This window comes from Jaculus jaculus, chromosome 4, assembly GCF_020740685.1.
Source record: "Jaculus jaculus isolate mJacJac1 chromosome 4, mJacJac1.mat.Y.cur, whole genome shotgun sequence".
Classification (NCBI taxonomy): Eukaryota; Metazoa; Chordata; class Mammalia; order Rodentia; family Dipodidae; genus Jaculus; species Jaculus jaculus.
This window is the reverse complement of record NC_059105.1, coordinates 81,670,652-81,693,197: the sequence shown is the minus strand read 5'-3', so window position 1 is coordinate 81,693,197 and position 22,546 is coordinate 81,670,652. Positions and strand designations below refer to the sequence as shown.

General features: G+C 39.7%; 1 protein-coding gene across 1 annotated transcript in view; it reads left to right on the top strand.

Moving 5' to 3' along the window:
- Window positions 1-5,956: 5,956 nt before the first annotated feature.
- Window positions 5,957-22,546, top strand: part of Upp2 (uridine phosphorylase 2) — a 43,349-nt gene continuing 26,759 nt past the window's right edge. The window contains exons 1-2 of the mRNA XM_004651861.3: window positions 5,957-6,018; window positions 20,924-21,041. Of these exons, the coding sequence (XP_004651918.3) occupies window positions 5,957-6,018; window positions 20,924-21,041 (180 nt within the window). The remainder of the gene's footprint in view (window positions 6,019-20,923; window positions 21,042-22,546) is intronic.

Sequence of the window (22,546 nt, the reverse complement as noted above, 5' to 3'; positions counted from 1 at the left end):
TCTTCTGGAGGGTTAAGTACATTATCTCATTAAGGGGATAGAAAGAACCTTCTTAGCAGGCTCTAGCTTTAGTCCAGACACTAAATCAAGAAACACCCTCATACATATTTACACTTTGAAACATTTTTATGATATTTTTGGAAAATATGAATGACTATAAACCTTGTGCATAGGTGTATTTCACATATGGCTGCCCTATGTAACAAGAGCTATAAAGTGGTCACTTAAAGATTTGAAACTAAACAAAAATTTAAATGAGCCCAATTCTGTTAAAAACCTCATAAAATTAACAGGAAACATAAAACATTACATTCTTGTCTTTTAAGTTTAGCTTTTTTGTAAACTTTGCTAAACATACATCAGTCTAATTGCTTTGAATATAAAGCATTAAAAAACCTTATAAACAACATTTGGATTATGGTCAACCTAGTTACCACTTAATTTTTTTTTTTTATAGGCTTCAATATTCAGAATTAGCACTTGAAAGTGCTGGATCCTAGCCATTCTACCAGGAAGCTTAAAATTAATAATTAAATTAATATCATGTGTATATGTGTGTGTGTGTGTGTGTGTGTGTGTGTGTGTATTTTACTTAGACCTGACTGAGATAAACTCCTTGCATAAGTGATGTTTCAAGGTACAGCAAAAAGGAAAACACAAACAAACAGGGAGATTGGCAACAACCTCTGTAAGCCTAAAAATTGCATGTTTTAAATTAGGCATATCAAGAATAATAATTTTAGGGCTGAAGGTATGGCTTAGTGGTTAAGGTGTTTGCCTGAAAAACCAACTCAGGTTCAATTCCCCATGATCCACGTGAGCCAGATGTACAAGAGGGTGTACATGTCCAGAGTTCGTCTGCAGTGGTTGGAGGCCCTGGTGCTCTCATTCTCTTTCTCTTCCCCTTGCTCTGTCAACTAAATAAATAAAATTTAAAAATTAAAAAAGAATAATAATTTTAATGTGCGATAATTCCAGAAATGCAAAATGAAGTGGTCACAAGTTTTCTACTCAGTTCTTTTGAGAGATTCTAGGTTCAGACTGAGTTTTAGTATTACTCCTCACCCTGATGGCTGTAGCAAGGCCTATCGCTAGGAGCGCATTTTGTGTTGGTATATGTGCTGCTTAATGGGAATTCCTTTACAGAGTCCTGTTTCATATGTCTCAGGAAATCCCAACATGAAAGAGTGTGGGGTACTCAATGTGTGGCCAACCCTTATGTGCACCTCCCAGAGTAACTGTAAGAGTTTCATTCAGCCAGGGAACAGGTATGTTCTTATGGGAGTGCTACCTGTCCATTAAGGCACTAGTCACCTCATATTACCCAGCATAGGATGGAAGGAGCATTTGTCCAAGGGACCTTCATCCAGATACATCTCTAAGTGGACTGTCACTACAGCCATTGGAATTTTTTAGCCTCCATGAAATCAATCCCAAACATAGACTAATAGAGACAAATGATGCATAAAACACTTCCATGAATTTAGAGTATACTCCTAGACAAATCTCAAGTTTGCTAAAGACTAGTTAGCTAGTAGTCACCCCAGGGTGTACCAAGATAGTGCAGACTTCATATTTTCCATGGCTATACAAATGACAATAGATATGTCCTCAATAACCTTATTTCTCTATGTACCTTATATCCTTTCCCTGATAGTTACCAATACAGCATTACAGAAATAAAGCTTTCTTTTCATACCAGCAAACACCTAAATAGTTCAGTAGGACTCCAAATTTGCTTGAAAAAGCTCCACTAAGCAAGTCCCATCAAACAGCAGCCACATAAATGTTTCAACAAAATTTTAATTACTCAGAAAAGCCTTGAAAGACAAAGAGTTCAGATTTCCTGTCAGATAAATTGCTGAAACTCAAATTAGTTCAAAAAGAATGAAAACAACTCAAATGACCCTCCAGACTGACAAGGAAAAAGGAGGGAAAGGGAGATGCACTGTTTGGGGAGGGTTTCCCAAGTGTCAGACTTCACGTCCTGCAGAGTTCAGACTCTTGTTTCTCTGCTTCTGCAAATCCTGCTAGAAAGCAGCTGAGGACAGCTACAATGAACAGAAATCCCTGGAGTCAAAGTGGTTCCAGCAGCTTCATTAGGGATACCCAGTCTTTCCTCTCTACCCAGGGTTGGCTTGCTTCAAGTGGCAGATGCCCAAAGGCATCTTCTCTTCTCTTCTGGCACTGCCCATCAAGATTTCACCAGAGGGGGATTTATGTTACGTTATGCTATGTTATAGTGTTACATTATGTTGTTATCATGTCGTTTTTTTATTTTATTTTTGAGATATGGACTCACAGTGAAGGTCTGGTTGGCCTGGGACTCTGTATAGACCAGGCTGAACTCAGATTTGTGGAGATCCTCTTACTTCTGCCTCCTGTGTTCTGGATTATAGGTGTGACCACACAAGTGGTTTATTGATGTTTTTTAAGGCAAAAGCAGGGGAGGGCACTCCACCAGCTCTCACAAGCTATACTGGGCCACCTGTCTCCAGTATGCCTATTAAAGGGACAAGTAATGGTGAAAAGATAATAGAGAGAAAAGAAGAGAGAGAGAGAAGATATTTATTCAATGTGGCCACATCTAGAAGAAGAAAACTAAAGGGATCTGGTGACCCCAAGTCTGTTTTCAGAGTACTGACAAGAGGTTTGGGTTTAATAGAGGGCAAGAGGCCTTGAACAACTAAGAAGTCCCCATCTGCCCATTATTAGCCCATCATTATCTCAGCTCCAGTCTTACAAGGGGATTGAGAAGTTGTTAATTTGTTCATCACTTAGGGTGCATGGTTAAACAATCTTATCTGGTATGTGTGGAGGGGAGGGGTGCAGTTTCTTCTACAAGGTTTTGCTCTTCCTGGAACTCATGGTGGCTCAAGAGGAAAGGTTAAAGTTAAAGACAATAACTTACCTTGGCACCTTCAGCCAAGGTCCAGACACAAAGTGAAGGCACAGACGCCAGGCATTCAGCCTTAGTTATACTGTGGGCCCAGGGAGGAGTCACTGCTTTTTAGGAAAAGCAGTTTCTAGGAGTCAGTTTCAACCATTCCCTAAGTGTGATGTGATGCATCTTCTGTCACCTCTGCATTTTACACCTAGTTTCCTGGACTAGGAACAGGACTCCAACATTCATCCCATCCTCGTGCTCAGCAGTAGTTCTCAAGGTTACATCTTTCTGCAAGATGCAATCCAGGCATCATAGTCACTACGAAAAATCCTGACTCCCTTGCCAGACTGGCCTTGTAGCCGCTCCCCTGCGCATTCATAGTGCCAGTCATAGTCTTCCCCATTCAGCTCTTTTTCCCACTAGCATACAAATATCTCCTCATGCCTCACACTCTCCAAGATGGTCTCAGGATTCAGCACATGTCTGTCTCATGGTAGGTCTCCATGCCCTTGTAGGAAGGTTCTGAGAGCTCCAGACTTCTAGCTATGCTCCTCTGCAGAATGGCAGAGCACTGCTTAAGGAGGCAGGGAGAGTTCTAAGTCCATATGTATAGTCTTATGGACTAGGCATAAATCCAGAAGTGGGGAGACATCTACAGCTACCCAGCTGCATACCAGGTCTTTCACATCCAAGGCAGAGCCATCACGGTAGCAGGACGATGAAGACACTGGCACTGTGGTGGAAGACTGTGGAAATGAAGTGCCCCAAGGCCAGGCAGACATGGAACGTGGCTTTGGTGCAGCTGAGGTGCTCTCCTGACCATCAGGCCCTGATCCGAAGAGTCACGGGGCTCTGCTGGAGCACAGCCTGTGTTTGCAAAACACCAGGAGCTGGCTGGACCTGAGTTGGCTTGGTGCACTCCCTGATTCATGCATGCTTTTTAAAAACAAACCCTTCCCCCATTCCTTTAAAGGTGACTGACCTTTGATGATATGGTCAACTAAAAAAGAAACTGTCATGAAACAACATGCAATTAAAGCAGGAACATGTGTTCAGAAGACAGAGAAAAAAAATTGAGACTTCTCAGAAGACACTAACCATAGGCTCTAATACGACTCTGAACTTAACCAGAATTGATGACCATGACTAATCATCAAAGGGTTGTTATACAGAGTCCATGCATCTTAGCAGGCTTTACCTGACACTATTAGTGACCAAGGTCATTGGCTAACAGAATCTGGAAACAGACATGCTAATTAGCCTAATTAATTCACTTAACTAATTAATAATGTTTATCAAATCTGCTAACACTTTCACCTGTCAGAGGCAGTAGTACATGCCAGATGGAAACTGGTAGTCTTCCTCATTATACTCGAAAGATAAATAGGGAATGGCATGGAATTCCAGCTGAAAGTGTGGAGGGCCCAGTGGCAGACAGTGGGTATTTGAATCTCAGAGTCACCAGTGACTTCTGGGAAAAAGCAGCAGGTAGCCCAGCTTAAAGTGTCATTAGGAAAGAGACACATGTATAAATGTAAATGACAGCCAGGGATTACAGCCCCAAGTTCCTAGGAAACACCCATGGTCAGGCTTATTTTGCTTCATACGTGTTGCTAGCCTTTCAAGTTAAGTTTGATAGGATCTTTTGATATGTTGAGTAGTTACAGGATTGAAGCCACCTTGATTATACCTTGACATGGAATTTCCTACTTCTTTCCCATTCTGAAAATTTTGGTGGCTGGTTACCATGGACCTGAAGAGGCCAGAATGGATTTAAGTTTTCCAAAAGTGATTATCAGCAGGAAGTAGAACAACTTATAACTTAAGACACAGACATTTGCACCCAAACTGTTGTGCACATTAAAGAGAAATCCATGCATTTTGTGAAATGACTTGTACCCACTTCCAGTTAGCACTTATGAACATTTTAAGGTTTTAATTTGCTTGCAATCTATGACACCAATGCTCCCAAAGTCTTACCCAGCACAGAATGTCAGCTGATTGCCAAGGGAGCTCATATAAAAAAGAGGATCATGATGCAATTCTTCTAGAATCTTCTATATTTCCCTACCTGGAAATAAAAAGAATCAGCAAATGTAGTGAGTTCTTTGTTCTCTCTCCTCTCTCCTCTTCTTCCTCTTTCTCTCTCTCTCTTTCTATCCTTCCCTCCCTTAGACAAAGTCCTGTTATTCTGCCCAGGCTGACCTCAAATTTACAATCCTCCTGCTTCAGACTCCTTAGTGCTGGGATTACTGACCTGCACCAATGATTATAAATGCATGAATTTCATAACACATATTTTCTTTTCTGAAAATACTGTTATAATTAATTACTCTGGATTGACAACCAGGAACATGGCATAGTGGATTTTAGAGCAACCCAGAATTTAACTACCTGAAGAGGCTCTGGGAAACAAGCTTCATTTAATTATCAAAATTGCGTGAACTCAGAGGGACAAAGGTCAGAAGAAGGGGCAATCTGCAGGCCTGACTTTGGACATTTTCCTTGCTTGCGATTCAAAGAGCAAAAACAAGTTGGCAAGGGGTGGGGTGGGATGGGAAGATAAAATGTTTGAGAACTGAAAGTTCTCACGTGTACTGGACACATTTTTTTGAGATAATCTGGGGATGGTGGAGAGAGTTTTCAAAGAGGACTTGTATTCATATACAGTTTTCTCAATGCAAGTAAGTCTGTCACACAAAACCCATGTGGGGACTAAGGTCAGATGTCAGGGATGTGTTGAAGTCAACAGTTAATAAGCTAACCAACCTGGTCAAAGAAAAGCATGCCACACCTTCAAAGGGAGCCAGTCTTCCTGGAGAATGATGCTCTGAGAGCTGTGCTGTGATATAAAAGGCGATGCCAGTGATGGTGTTTTTATGTTGATAGGAGAATTTAAATTTCTGCTGAACTACTGCTGGGGGAAGACATCCATCAATAGTTTCAGAAGGAAATATAAATTTTCAGGAAAGGTGTCATTCCACTTTGGAGTTACACCATATGATTATCTCTCTAATTTAACGGCAAATCACAACATTTCTCTTTCCTGAGATCTACATACTAGGAAGCATGGCTTCAATTTTACCTGCTTCTAGTAGATCCATGAGACGTGACAAGAATGCATATAATGGGTAAGTAATTTTGATTTCTTAAATATGTTTGATCAGATGGATGTTCCTTGGATTTTGTATTAGATATTCAGAAGATGTGCCCCTGTGGATTGGGAATAATATCTTTGGGATGTAGTTCATAATGCAAATCCAAATATAAGCAATGGAAATTTTCATTCTTTGGTTCTTGGTTTGGAGTTGGTGAATCAGTTCATTTAGGAAAGTGGAGCCAAAGAACTTACAAAAACCATGCAAAGGTCTAGGCAACCTGCATCAGGGAACATATTCAAAGTTCAGAATGGACTCCACTGTGAAGTGCAGCCTTTAGCTCCAGGTCCATGAGCTGCTTTAGAAATAATTGAAGGGATCTCCCTGTGCCCAAGGTGAGTTAGACTGTGTTGCAGCGCATTTTACAGTGAGTTCATGTGCATTGTGATGGGCCTCTATACAGACTGCACTTCTGAAATACCATGGATGTTATTCATCTAAAAGGTAGCCATAAATCTGCCCAAGTCTCCCTGCAAATTTAACTCCAATTTCTGCCCCAGGTTAACAGAACATAATAGAGCATTAATCTTCATGAGGCTCAAGGAACTTTTACAAATTCCTTCTGAATTTCTAAGAGTTGTATAAAATTTCTTGCTATCATGTCAGCTTCAGAAAATGCTTCACTTACCCAACCTGAACACATTCCTCTGCCATCTTCATTCCTTCAAGAAGATAGGAAAAAGCAAAGATAAAGTTCCACAGATGATGGTAAGGGAAAATGGGAACCTATTCCCTCTAGAATTTTACTCTGGGGTCCAATATTTAATGCTGACCATGATGAATAAGTTGCCATGGTTTGCTAGAAGACCTAGTGTTGTGTGTGAGAAAAAAATGGGGAAAAAAGTTTTGAGGCAGAAACAGTATATTCAAGTCTGCTTGGTACCAGCAGATGTTTGAGAAAGGACAGGTGTTGCAATAGCCAGACTCATACCAGGTTAAATTTGTCATGAAGACTCAAGCAAGTTTTTCTTTAATATTAAAAACAAATAAACATTTATATATACCTATGGGACACAATGTAAAATTTTTATGATTGTTGCTTTTCTTTTCTTTTCTATTCATTTGCAGTATTGAGGCTTGAATCAAGGGCCTCACACAGGTAAAACAAGCACTCTATGTCCAAGCTAAATTTGTAGGCAATGTGAGGATTAATTTTTTTTTTGACTCTTTGTATTTTATCCAGGTAGAGTCTTACTTTTATCCAGGTGATGAGAACTCATTCTATAGTCCAAGGCTGCCCTCGGACTCATGCCAATCATCCTACCTCTACCTCTCAAATGCTGGGATTCTAGCTTGATTTTATTTATTTATAATTTATTTATTTTTGGAGGTAATCTCATTATAGTCCAGGCTGACCTGGGAGCATGATTTCTTAGGGTCCTTCAACTGGAGCATGTGGTGTCTTTAGCAATAGGGTCTTACCATCTACTTCTGGTAGGCAACCAAGAGCCTTAGCAACAGACTTTATTATTTTGAGGGACTCAGTAACCTCACTGACCAACAACTCACTAGGTGGTATCCCACTCTTGACACTGGAATCATTATGCAACCATCTATGGCTTATGAGGCAAGTGTTATCCACCCCCACAGGATACTTCTGCCAAAACTCAAAACCATTTTGAAAAAAAAAAAAAATATATATATATATATATATATTGGCTAACAAAGATGTAGGTTTCCATATGTCTTATTCATAACATCTTTAAAATTAACCCTCCTCCCACCCACCCTCTCCTCCATCCCTCTCCCCTGACCCCACTTAGACCATTCCACCCTCAGTATTCCAAACCTCTACTTACCTATTTAGCAACCTTTCCCCTAAGCCCTCCCCTTCCTCCCTTTTTCATGGCTTGTTTTTAGCTTCCTGGCCTCTACTACTGACTTGTACTCCAACTCAAATGCAAAACTAGAATGTGAAATTAGGATCTGCATATGAAAGAGAAACTGTGAAATTTGACTCTCTGAGCCCAAAGATATGAGAACAGTTTGAGTTCTGGGGTTCATGCTTACCTGCTTGTTTTCAGTGTTTGCTGGATGTTGGTTTTTTCCTCCTTGCTTGGATTTATGAAAGACAGCCAGCTTCCATCATTGATGGAACTCTCCCCTGGATTTGTAAGCTGAAATGAATGCCTTCTTCCCATAAACCATGTCTCGTTGGAAGTTCGTTCCAGCACTTGAGCTGATTACAACAGAATTCAGTTCCAGAGAGTTGGTATGTGATATGGATGAATCTGACCATGTGGATTTTGGTCTTTGGGGTCTCATGTGCTGGAGAAATGTTGATAGACTTGGTATTTGGGTCTGGAGAAGCTATACAGAGCAGTAAGCCAGATTTTATGGGCTATTCTGGTAAGATTTTGAAAATGCTAAATGTAGAGAGAATTGCCTTGGTTAATGAACTTTCAAAGGGGAGGAAGGACAACAGAGGACTTTGTTAGACTGGGCTACTGGCATAAGGGCTGGCTGTGTTCTTCTGCCAAGCCCTAAGAGTTTGATCAAGGTTGAATTTAAAGTAATGGACTGGAATTCTTGGTGAATATATAATTTAAAGTTGGAAAAAAGTCAAGTTTCAACTTACTCGTACAGAGTCTTATTTTAGGTTGCTAAAAGCTGCTATTGTTAAAGAGATTACCACTATTAAGGGTTGGATAAGTACTCTACACAGAAAAGATAACTGTGGGGCTGGAGAGATGCCTTAGTGGTTAAGACATTTGCCTGCAAAGCCAAAGGACTTCTGTTGGATTCCCCAGGACCCACATAAGCCAGATGCACAAGGTGGCACATGCAGCTGGAGTTCATTTTCAGTGGCTGAAGGCCCTGGCGCACCCATTCTCTCTATCTACCTATCTCTTTTTCTTTCGCTGTATCTTTCTCTCAAATAAATAAATATTTAGAAAAATATATGTATATTAAAAAAAATACCTGTGAGAGAATTCCACCCAGGAAAGGTTGAATGAATAGGAATGCAAACTTTTCTTTAAGATCTATTTTTATTTATTTATTTATTAGAAAGAGAGAGAGAGAGAATGGATGCACCAGGCCCTCTAGCCACTGCAAACAAACTCCAGAAGCATGTGCCACCATGTGCATTTGGCTTAAATGAGACCTGGAGAATTGAATCTGGGTCCTTAGGCTTTGCAGGCATGCGCCTTGACTGCTAAGCCATCTCTCCAGCACAGGAATACAAACTTTTGAAAGGAGATGACTGGAAGAAAGAATTCTGAAGGCTCAAGGTCAAGATGCATTTTTTTCCCCTGGGCTAGCAAAATTGTGTATTGCTGCATACCTGGTATTGGTATGAAAGCATACCAAATGCATGGAAGTAGGTTGCTGAGATATGGCATGTGAAGCAGGGCAATGTCCTGTGTAGTGACCAGTGTGGTTATTTTAAGATGAACTGTGGTTAGCAGTGGAGACCAGAACATGCTTTGGTTATACCAGGACTGTGCAAAGGCTTCCATGGAGTGCTGTTGGCTTGGGCTGGACTTTTTTTTTTTTTTCTGGCTACTCAGCCAGAAAAAATCCAGAATCTTGTCATTGGTTATGTTGGACTTGAGCTACAGATGTTTAATGTTTGCCTACAGGTTATTGATTTCATACTGGTTCAGTCTCTCCTTATTATGCCCTCTTGCAATGGAAATGTTGACTCTGTGCCATTATGTGTTGGAACTATGTAACTTGTTTTGATTTTACAGTACTCACAGTTAAGAGACAGTCTTGTATTTCAGATGAGACTTTGGATTATTTTAAAAATATTTTTATTTTTATTTATTTATTTGAGAGAGAGGCAGAGAAAGAGAGAGAGTGAGAGAATGAGATGCTAGGGCCTCCAGCCACTGTGAATGAACTCCAGACACATACACCACCTTGTGAATCTGGCTTACATGGGTCCTGGGAATTGAACCTGGGTCCTTTGGATTTGCAGGTAAGTGCCTTAACCACTTAATCATCTCTCCAGCCCGAGACTTTGGATTTTAAAAGGCTTTAAGGTGGTAAAAGTTATGGGACCTTTGAGGTTGCACTGAGTTCAATTTGCTGTGTGAGGTGGTTATGAGCCTATGGGTGCCAGGGGTGGAATGTGAATGCATGTCCCCCATAATACCCCAAATACCCTCAGGTATATTTTGTTGTAAGGTTAAACTGCCAGCTTAGTTTTCTAGCAGCCTGCTGGAAGGGGTGCATCACTGGGGGCGGATCTGGATTACAGCCCAAAGGTATGAGAGCTGTTTGTATTCTGGGGTTTGCCTGTTTGTTTTTTGTGTTTGCTGGCTATTTGCCTTTTTTCTCTCTGCTTGGATTTATGAACAGGTGTTAGCTTCTTTTGCCATTGATGGAACTTTTCCCTGGATCTACAAGCCTGAAATAAATCCTGTTCCTCCCATAAATTGTATCTGGTTTGGTTGTTCATCCCAGCATTGTGGAACAATCTAAAACACACTTTGAAGTTACGGATGCAGTAGTCTGTTCTTGTCCACATGACAGTGCCCTCAAGTACTTCTTTTCACTTGGTGGCTCTAACATTCTTTCTGCTTTCTCTTCTGAATTGTTCCCCAAGCCTGTAGGGTGTGGGAGAAATATCTCCTTTAGTGTTGAGCTATCAATAGCCTCTTATTTTCAGCTTTGTTGAGTTTTGAGTCTCCTCAGTATCTGCTGCCCCCTCCATATTGAAAGTTCTCTGGCTGGCAGTGAGAGCAGCATTCATATTCTTTCCTCTGCAACGTTCTCTGAGTCCTAGTAGGTATAATAAAGTTAACTCATCCTGTGTCAAGCACTGCACTCACTTTTCTTGTCACCTTAGTAGGTTTTGAGTCTCATCTCCCCAGTATTCACTGACATCTTAAAGAGAAACTTCTCTAACTACAAGTGAGAACAGAATTAATCAATGGACAAAAACATATATATTTAAAAGGCAATTGTTGAGCTTGATATAAAGAAGTAGCCCAAAAATGGTGGTAGGTCTCTCTGGGGCCTACACTCAGCAAGCTATAGTATTTTTGTTTTTCTGTTTTGTTTGGGTTTTTTATTGTTGTTGTTTTTGTTTGTTTGTTTGTTTTTTGTGTTTTGAGGTAGGGTTTCACTCTAGCCCAGACTGTCCTGGGATTCACTATGTAGTCTCAGGCTGGCCTCAAACTCACAGTGATCCTCCTACTTCTGCCTGCCAAGTGCTAGGATTAAAGGCATGTGCCTCCATGCCTAGCAATTTAGGCTTTTGACTTAGTTTCACTGCTAGGCATAAATTCTCAGTGAGCATGCCTTAAATCCAAGCAGAGAGCAATTGGTTACTACTGTACTTATGTGGCACCATTGTACAGATTAGCACGTGTTGCTTGGCTAGTTGATTATGTAGCTTGCAGGATCCACTGCTTGTTATGATTTCTGATGACTTTCCCCTCTCACCTCCCCAGCACAATGCCTTCCAGCACTGTGGAAGCTTTCTAGTAAGCAGGTTCCAGCTCAGTTACAGCTTGATTTCTCAGTGTCCTGTGACCATAGTATATGGTGTCTTCAGCAATGTGTCCTTACCATTTATTTAAGGTGGGTAACCAGGGGCATTAGGCAATAACCTTTATTGTTTTGGGTGTCTCATGGGCCTCCCTGACCAATAATTCACTAGGGAGTGGGACCCATCCCTGTCCTAGGGTTTTCCTACAACAATCTAAGGCTTCAGGGTAAGGCTTTCTTTGCCTTAGCAGTGTACTACACCAACACACCCACAACACTTTCTCTTTTTATTTAAATTATATTTAAATATTAACTAAGTAACAAAGAAGTGTGTTTCTAAATGAATTATTCATAATATCTTTAGTTTTGAATATCGGTCCCTCTTACCCCTGTCAACACAAAAGACACAGCTCTCACCTCAAAGGGGATAAGAGATAGTTTATTCTAGAGCCAAGTATGAATGACGATGGCCTGAGAACACAGATTTAGGTTACCTCAAGTTCCACGTTCCAACATGTTAACAATTTCATGAAAGTTTTATAGTTATAGAACAAAAGAAAGTCATAATCAAGGCACCTTTCAAATACATTGGCTGACCATCAGATAGGCAGGTTACAGCAAAGCAGGGAAATCTCCATTATAGGCCTCCCATGCTGTCTGATGATATTCTTAGCCCTTGGGTTGGTGGAAGTTGGAGTTTGTTCTTGCATTTTAAAAAGGATTCCACCTGATCAACTGATAGTCACCAGGATGTTAGTTCACACAGAGGTGGGCAATAAATGGCTATTAAGGTGCTAAAGGCAGGTCAAGATGATTTGGCTCTCACTTGCAAAGTTCCATCTATCTGTGATTACAGGAGCTTTACCAGTCCATTCAGCCTTGCTGGAAGTAGGTGCAGCAGATACAGTGTTTTCTGAGAACTTTAGTTCACACCTGCCCTTTCCCTGCTCCCACTTAGACTTTCCACCCTCTGTACTCTGTCTCACTTTTAGCCTACTTACTATTCCCTTACCTAATTCCTTCCTTTTTTTCCTCCCTTCAAGTGTTATTCTTTCTTTCTGGCCTCTCTTGCTGTTTCTTACTCCAACTTGCAGTAAGTCTAAATATTCAGAGCTCATTTTTGCATATGAGAGAACATGATATGCTTATCTTTCTGAACCTGAGCCACAGTTACAGTAATTTTTTCCAGATTCACCCATTTCCTATAAATTTCAGCTTTACGGCTGAATGAAACTTCATTGTATGTATGTGTGTGAATATATATGTGTGTGTGTGTTTGTGTGTGTGTGCTAAACTTCATTATCCAGTCATCAGTTGGGCATTTAGTTTGATTCCATTTCTTAGCTATTGTGAATAGAGCATCTATACACATGGCTATACATATATTTATATAGTAACGTGTAGAGTCTTTAGGGTGCATGCCCAGAAGTGGTATAGTTGGGTCATATGGCAGTGCTGGTTTTAGGTTTTTGAGAAACACTGATTTCCATAGTGGTTATAGCAGTTTGTAGCATAACCACAGTGAATAAGAGTTCATCTTTCTCTACATCCTCTCCAATGTTTGTGGTCTTGAATTTTTGATGATATGCATATGCATTCTGACTGAGGTAAGATGGAATCTCAAAATGTTTTAATTTGCATTTTCCTAATGGCTAAAGATTTTTCTTTGGGGTGGGGGTGCTGTGTATTTCTTTTTTTGAGAACTCTGTTCAGTTCCATGACCCATTTTTTTTATGTTTGCTTTTTTGAGTTCTTTGTATATTCTAGATATCAATCCTCTGTCAGATATGTAGCTGGTGAAATTTTTCTGCCTTTCGGTAGATTGTCCATTGTTGCTTGGTTGTTAGTTTCCTTAGCTGTACAGAAGATTTTAGTTAGTTGAGACAACCGTTTGTTGGTTATCTTAGTTTCTGAGCTACTGGAGTCTGTTCAGAAAGTGCTTCCCTGAATCTATCTCTCTCTGTTTTCTTTTAGTCATTTCAGGATTTCAGGTTTTATATTACATATAAAATAAGACACTGGCTTTCATTCAGGATTTACAATCCACTGTGGGGCATGGTGAGAGATAAGTGTCTCAATTCATTCTACATTAGATACCCATCTTCTGACAGCACCATTTGTTGAAAATGCTCCTTTTCCAGTGTATTTTTAGCTCATAAAAAAAAAAAATCAGGTGTTTGTAGTTACATGAATTTACACCTGGATTTTCCATTCTATTTCCTTGATTTATATGTCTTTTTTGGGGGTGCCAGTACAGTGCTTTTTTTTTATCACTATGGCTCTGGAGTATAACTCAAAAATAGGTGTAGTGATGCTGAGGACATATTTGGCTATAAGAGGCCTTTTGAATTTCATTTTTTTTCTATTTCTGTGAAGAACATAGCTGGAATTTTAATTAGACTTGCATTTAATCTGTAAATTGCTTTGGAAGGATGAACATTTTTCCAATATTCATTATTACAGTTCATGATAATGGGAGATCTTTCCATCTTCTGGTGTCTTCCTTAATTTCCAAGGCCTGTTTGCTTGAAGTACCATTTTCTATCCTTTCACCCTAAGGTAATGTCTGTCTTTTATGAAGAGGTAAATTTCTTGGAGGCAACAAAAAAAGGATCTCATCTTTCAATCCATTCTGCTAGTCTGTGTCTTTTGATTGAGAAATGGAGACCCTTGATATTCACAGTTATCACTGAGAGGTGTGTTTTACATCCTGCCATTCTTGTTGATTTTGTAGCGCTTGTTTTTTTATTCTTCTCTTGCATTCCATATTGTTCAAGCATGGTTTATTCCTTCCTGTGGCCTCATATATATTCTCTTCCTTATCTTCAGTCCAAAGTATTCTTTCAAATATTTTCTGTAGAAGTCTTAGTGGTAATGTATTATGAATTAGCCTGTCTTCATTATGTAAAGTTCATCTTTCTCCTTCAGTCATGACAGATAGCTTTGTTGGATATAACAGTCTGGGTTGACAGTTGTCTTTCAGAACTTGGGGTACATCATTCCAAGCTCTTTTGGCTTTTAAAGCCTCTCTTGGGAAATCTGTCATTGTTCTGATGAGTTGGTCTTTATAGGTGACTAAGTGCTTCTCTGTTACTGCAGTTACTATATTTTCTTTGATCTGTGTATTTAGTAGTATAATTATTTCTGATCTTGACTGTTTGGTATTCTAAATATGAATCTATATTGGCATCTCTTTCCCTAATGTTGGGCAATTTTTCTCCTATGATTTTGTTGAAAATATTTGTTATGCCTTTAGATGGAAATTATTCTTCTATACCCAGAAGTCCTAGGCTTGATTTCCTTTATAGTATCTGAAAGGTCTTGTAAATCCCACTTATCCCTTCTTATTAATTTGTCTTTCTCCTTGTTGGAATGATTCACATATTCTACTTTTTCTTCAAGTTCTGATATTCAATCTTCTGTTTGACCCATCCTGTTGGTGAGACTTTCTACAGTTTTTAATTGACTTAGTTTTTAATTTCCAGTATTTCAGACTGGCTTTCATTCAGTGTTTCTATTTTGTTACTTATGTTTTGTGTTACCCTCCTTATTTTGTTAAGTTGATTTACTATATTCTCTTAGGATTTCTTCAGGAGTTTGTTTTCTCCTTTAATTTCTTTAAACATAGTTATAATCATTCTTTTGATCCTTTGCCTGGCATTTCATCTAACTCAGTCTCACTGAAGATCATTACTCTTGATTTATAGCTTTTGGAAAAGTTATGTTACCTTCATATTTGTGCTTCTTATATGACTGTGTTGGAATTTTTACATCTCTCGTTAATTTAATACTTGGATTTTATGTTTGTTTTATCATCTGTGTTCTTAGGTATTTAAGTCTGAAGTTAATCTTCAGGATAGGAACTTAAAGTTTCAGATATTGCCTTCATATTATTCCTAAAGTAGACTACTAATACCCACAGTGACCCTAGCTGGTGGATATGCCTGCTATGGGAATATCCTAGTAGAAAATTGACAGCAATGGTTCTTTTGACTCTAATAATTGCTGGTAGGTTAAACAAGCAAGGCTTTTCAGGTGAGTTTCTATGGCATCTATATTTATTTGTGAAGCTGGTTTTTGGATTGCCTCAACTGGCTAGGTCAGCCTGAAGTTTGGATCAGCTGGTCTGGATGCTGCTTGGTGGAGTAGTTTAAATACTTATTATGGGCACATACCACCATAACCATCCCCATGATAGCTTTATGTTTTTTATCAAGGATTATGACACCCCTGACTTTGTTCTTTTAAAAGTGCCACCAAAAATAAATAAGTAAACTCTGATAGAACTGATAAACAAATTCATTAGTTTTAGGTTGTAAAATTAATGTACAAAGGTCAGTAGTATTTCAGTAGTATTCCTATATACTAACAAAAAATTACCTGAAAAAAGCTAAAACAATCTTATTACAACCACATTTAAAAGAATAAGACACTAAGGAATAAACTTAACCAAGAACTGTTTTTGAAGGCACAGATAACATGAAAGATACCACACATTTTATAAAATTTTTATATATTTATTTGCAAGCAAAGAGAGAAGAGAGGCAGGTGGGGGTTGGAGAGGGAGAGAGAGAGAGAGAGAGAGAGAGAGAGAGAGAGAGAGAGAGAGAGAGAGAGAGAACTAGCATACCAGAGCCTCTAAACACTGCAGATGAATTCCAACTGCAGACACCACTTTGTGCATCTGGCTTTACATGGGTACTGGGGAGTTGAACCCAGCCTACCAGGCTTGGCAGGCAAGCACCATAACCACTGGACAATTTCTCCAGCATGTCTCCACACATTTTTTGAGAGAAAGAACTGAAATTGCAGAAATGAACATACTATCTGTTCAAAGTGGTCTACAGAGTCAGTTTAATTCCTAGCACAGTTTCAATGACTTTTTCCTAGAAAGAGAATAATCCTAAAATTCATACCAAACCAAAAAAGATCCTAAATAACCAGGGAGCCTGATAATGTGATCTTTCATGTGCTTTGCTTGAGCCAATGGGACAAAAATATTCTATAAACATCCTTCAGATGGAGGAATCATTAAACAGTGGTAAAACCATCAAGAAAATGGAAGAGTTCTTCAGACAAATCAGGAGAAGTATTGTAATGAATACAAAAGGATGCTGGCTTGAGGATATCTTTTCTTTTAGGAATGAAGGGTACTAGGGATCAAGTGATTCTGAACCCTAACTATCTTTAGAAATAACTGGAGGATGTAGACACACCACTGGCCCTTGATGTTTTAAGACATTGTCTCTTTGGGTAACCCATGCTGGCCTTCAACTTGAGATCCTCCTGCCTTCCTGCACCACTATGCCTAGTGAAAATTTCTTCTTGAAGGTAGGAAAGATGGAATATATCCATCATTTTTATTTATTTATTTGAGAGACAGAAAGAGACAGAGACAGAGAGAGAGAGAATGGGCATGCCAGGGCCTCCAGCCATTGCAAACAAATTCCAGACACATGCACTACTGTGTGCATCTGGCTTACCTGAGTCTTGGGGAATCAAATCTGGGTCCTTTGGCTTTGCAACCAAGTGCCTTAACCTCTAAGTCATCTCTTCAGCCACAATATCCATTATTTTTAAACTATCAAGGCCCATGTCTATTTGACTATCTGAACCAGAAGTCTTAGAGAACCGGCTCAGCTATCAGTACTCTTTAAAGTTTCCCTAGTGATTCTGATAGTAGAGTTAAGGTAGAGTTAGAATCAGTAGAATAGATGAATGAGTGTCTTACAGAGAATGGTTTGTAGATTCAGTTGGAAATTCAAAGGAAAATCTCTATATCATGAAAACAGCTTTGGAAGAATGATACAAAGAGTAAAATTGAATTTGAAGGAGGAAGAGGATGGTAGTCTTTCTCAAACTTTAATGTGTATCTGAATTATTAAAGCTTATGAAAATACTAGCTTTGATTCAGAGTCTAGGTTCTATGGTTTTGCCTTCTAACCAGTGCCCTGGGCCAGGCTATGCTGCCCCTGCTACTTCATTGACCATACTTTGCACAGGGACTGTGGGTCAACGTCCTCTTGTTCTTCCCAAGGATGAGAGGAGATCTCCTCTGCTTTGGGATTTAGAGGCTTGTTACAATATCATGGAGTACTTTATTTTCAAACAAGGTATGACCCACAAACTAATTAAGATCCCGTTACTTCTAATGCTTTTGAGGAGAAAACTAATAGTATTTTGTTCCACTTCCTGAACAGTTAAATTTAGGTTAACAAATAGGATTTGTTAGGACTTAGAGATTAGAGGAAGATGTATGAGACAGCTCCAATCAAGGAATTTATAATCTTCCTGGGGAGACAGAAAATTAACTCCATTGCAACAGCATTAGTATGAAACAGCTTTAGGAGCACAGTGAGGGAAAGATATTGATTAGGGATGGAAACTGCTTAGAAAGCCTTTCATGGAAGATGCAATATTTGAGTTGGGCTTAATGACTAGGATTTTGATAAGTAAAAAAACTTGAAGGATCCTTCATGAACAAAGGCTTACAGCAGCAGCTCTCCTTGGCTTCACATCAAATGGTAAGATTTAAAAGTACTTGCAGAGACTCTGAATTAATTTTGACCTGGCTGTCAGTGTTTTAAAAACAATCTTCTTGGTGATTTTAAGGTACTGCCAAGATGAGAATTATAGGAGGTTTATGAGGTCATGAGGTTTGTTAAGATGGCTTAAAGTGAGCTGGAGAGATGGCTCAGCAGTTAAGCATTCATCTGCAAAGCCTAATGACCCAGGTTTGATTCTCTAGTACCCATGTGGAAGCAGATGCACAAGGTGGCACATGCATCTGGCTTTCGTTTGCGGTGGTTGGAGGCCCTTCATGCCCATTCTCTCTCTCTCTCTTCAATCTCCCTCTCTGCTTGCAAATAAATAAATATATCTATGACCTTTTTTTCATTTTTATTTATTTATTTATTTGACAGCAACAGACAGAGAGAGAAAGAGGGAGGGAGAGAGAGAGAGAGAGAGAGAGAGAGAGAGAGAGAGAGAGAGAGAATGGGCGCTCCAGGGCCTCCAGCCACTGCAAACAAACTCCAGATGCATGTGCCCCCTTGTGCATCTGGCTAACATGGGTCCTGGGGAATCGAGCCTCGAACTGGGGTTCTTAGGCTTCATAGGCAAGCGCTTAACTCCTAAGTCGTTTCTCCAGCTCATCTAAGACCTTTTTAAATGATAGTTTAAAGTATTAAGAGGGAATCAGAGAAAAGAGCAAAGAATGTCCAGATGGTTTTTGGCAAAGATGTCTTAACTCACTGTGGTATGGGATAGATAAGTTGTTATCCCTAGTAATTAAAGTGGTATATTATTGTAACCAGAATAGCCAAAGGCTATGAAGAATATATTTTGTAAATAAAAATTAGGTCCCACATATAGCATTAGCTTCTGTCTTGCATGCCATAATTTTTACCAGATAAGACCAGAAGAACTGGTGGGCCACCTGGAAGTGCTCTGATAGGGACTGAGGCTGGGGCTGTGTCCTTAAGTGGAAAGGTGATGCACTCGCATATGGCGGGGTCCTCAGTGTAGTGCTACTTAAGTATGTCCCACAGACCACCAACATAAGTACCAGTGAGGAGCTTGCTAAAGCATACACACACACACACACACACACACACACACACACACACACACACACCCTACTGAATCTGAATTTCCTTAAACAGAACTTGGCCAAATATGTTTAGCTTTGAGAAGTACTGTGTACTGAGTCCTGAGAAAAGCGGAAGGAGAACGCAGGACTCATAACATACTCAAACACAGACATACTCCCCAGGGCAATTGAGAACCAGACCAAGATGAGCACAAAGAGGTAGAGCTATGGTCTCCACGGCGAGCATAGAAGACTGTTTGGGGAACACACAGTTGCTGACCTGTGCCAGATGCAATAGGGGGAGGGGCAGGGGACTAGTGGCCACACATGGCTAGGATGAATGAGTACTGTGGTGAGGCACTGGCTGGGTGACACCCCCAAAGAGGAGAGGACATGAACAGGCAGGAGCCTGTTCATCTTTCTGCATTCATTACATCATCCTGTGGCATTCTTTCTCACCTAATCCTTCTCACAGGACATGGATAATTTCCAAGTATACCAGTCAAAACTAGCAATCTCTTTCCTAGAGGTCAAGCAGGCTAAGATTATTTAAGAGCCCCATGCCTCATTGCTCAGTCCAAACTGCGCTGATAGGGTAAAGAGAAGCATTGGCTTCACATGGCCACAGAGCTTATCTCACAGCCAGGCAGTACAAGTAGGCACGTCACTTTTCCCTTGGGCAGAACTCAGCCACATGACCTCATTTTACTGGGAGGTTTGCCAATCAGTGGGCCCAAGAGGAAAATGATTTAGTTTTCATGAACACACAGCACTCTTTGACAGTCTACTTTTTTGGACCCAGGGCCTTGCACAAGCTAGACAAGTGTTCTACCATTGAAACACAACCCCTTCTTGCTGATGTTAATGAAGCTACACAATGCTAGGAACTATGACAGTGATAGCTCGTTGTCTTGTTGACTGCACATGCAATGTGTTACAGCCTTACCTTGTTTTGTGGTTCTGGGGGTTGAACCTAGAACCTCATACATGAAAGTATATGCTCTACCAATGAGCTATATCCCAGAGCCTTACCCATATTATCTAATCCATGGCTGACAAACGTGCAAAGCATCAGCTTTCACCATTTCCATTTCATCAATAAGGAAGAGGAAGGATGAAGATAACTTACTCATGGCTGCTCAGGAGGTACACATCTGGCTGAGCTAGAGCTATAATCCAGGCAATTTGACTCCAGAGTCTTGTAACTCTCATGCACAGCCCCCCAACTGAGAGAAAGAGGACCAGAATTAGCCAAATGGCAATGACTGTAGGTTTACTGATTACATCATGTTACAAAACTTTCTCAACTCCCATAAGCCTCAGCTTCTCTGTTTGTAATGTGGAGTATTAATGTTACTTATATAATGAAGCAATTATGGGATTAAGGGAGTTAATGTACTGATTTTATGCAGCTTTCATGCCACACTACAATTCTCACACTTTGTTTTGTGCTCAGCACATGCTAGGTGTATAGCAATATTAGCTGTTTGTATAAGACATTTAATCATAAAAGGTTTGTATCCAGTAGCTATGTTACTGATAATCCTAACCTTTCTCTTTTGTATGCTTTTACTGCAGATATTTTTAAAACTATTATTTATTTATTTATTTATTTGCAAGGAGAGAGAGAGAGAGTATGTGAGTATGGGCCCTCCAGGGCCTCTAGTCACTGTAAATGGGCTCTAGATGCATGTGACACTTCGTGCTTTACATGGGTACTGGGGCATCAAACCTGGGTAGTTAGGCTTTGAATGCAAGTTCCTTAACCACTTAGCCATCTCCCTAGCCCAACTCCAGATACATTTATATCATCATTGTGTTTGTGACTGTGTGCTTTGTACCCAGCAAAAGGTTTGTGCATGTGAAGAATCCTTACCTGGATGCTATGGAGGAAGACATTCTCTACCACTTGGATTTAGGAACAAAAACACACAACCTACCAGCTATGTTTGGGGACGTAAAGGTAAAAGTATTTCTAACTTCAGGAATAATGATTGAATTTCTTCTATTTTTTTATGACTTTCCCAAATAAGCTTGACACTTTTGGTTAGGGAACTGTCAGAGGTCCCAAGAGGTCTTGAAGCCACACTAATTGTTGGAGACAACTGAGAATGGGAGCATTACGACCAATCATTTCCACCCCCAAGACATCGAGGTTCCCAAACTAAGCCCAATGCAAACACGATTACTTGGATGCTCTGTTCTGTGGAGATAAATACAATTTTATTGACAATACTGCTGGGTATTCAGAATTCATTATGTCTAAACAGATTGAGGTCACAACTTAACATCCATGTTTATTGTGGAACCTCACTAATTCTCATTTTATTAAATCATGAAAGCATTCAACAAGACTAACAACCCTCTGTTGTTCTATTTTTGAAAATAACCACTATTCAATACTTCATATTATTAAGATTTTTGTTATTTTATAAGAAATATCTCATGAGAAATTTGTTTATGGAACACTTCTGAGAAAATTGCATTTCTGTATCACTTATTTTACCTTATATATAAATTATAAAAGCAATTCTTGTTCATTACTTAAAGCTAGGAATATGTGAAAAATGTATGAGTTTTTGAAGCATATCTTACAGACCCTATCATCTAAACCTAGACACCATAAATCCATTTTCTTTTCTTCCATTCCATTTATTTATGTATTTATTTACTACTTACTTACTGATTATTTTTGCCACTGGCAAATAGTTATTTTACTGGGGTACATAAAGATATTTTATATGAATATATATTTTGAGCACATTTTCCCACATATCCCCTCTTCCATTTCTTTTTAAGAAATAGACATTAAAATAGTTGTAATGGAACTGGGGATGCAGCTCATCATAAACTGAGTATTGTGGCATACACTTGTAACCCAGAACTTGGAAGGTTGAGGCAGGGAAATCACAAATTCAAGATTATTGTCTGCTAGATAATGAGTTCAAGGTCAGCCTGGGATACATGGATCCCTGTCTAAAAGGAAAAAAAATAGGAGGATGACGAGGGAGGAAGAAGAAGAGGAAGAGGAGGAGGAAGAAAACAAAAGGGCAGAAGAGAAAAGAAAGAAAAAGTAGTTGTAGGGACTAGGGAGATGTATAGTTGGTGAAGGGTTTTCAGTGCATGCATGAGGACTTAAATTCAAATCCCTGTATCCCCATACAAAGCCAAGTGTGTGCCTGTAATCCCATCTCTGGGGAGGCAGAGATATAAGGATTCCTTCCCTAGGGCATGCTGGCCAGCTAGTCTAGCTGAATCAGTAAGCTTGATGTTCAGTGAGAAACCCTGTCTCAAAAATTCAGTGCATAGGGCTAGAGAGATGACTTAGCAGTTAAGTGCCTGCCTGTGAAGTCTAAGAACCCCAGTTCAAGGCTCAGTTCCCCAGGACCCATGTAAGCCAGATGCACAAGGTAGCACATGCATCTGTAGTTCGTTTGCAGTCGCTGGAGGCCCTAGCATACCCATTCT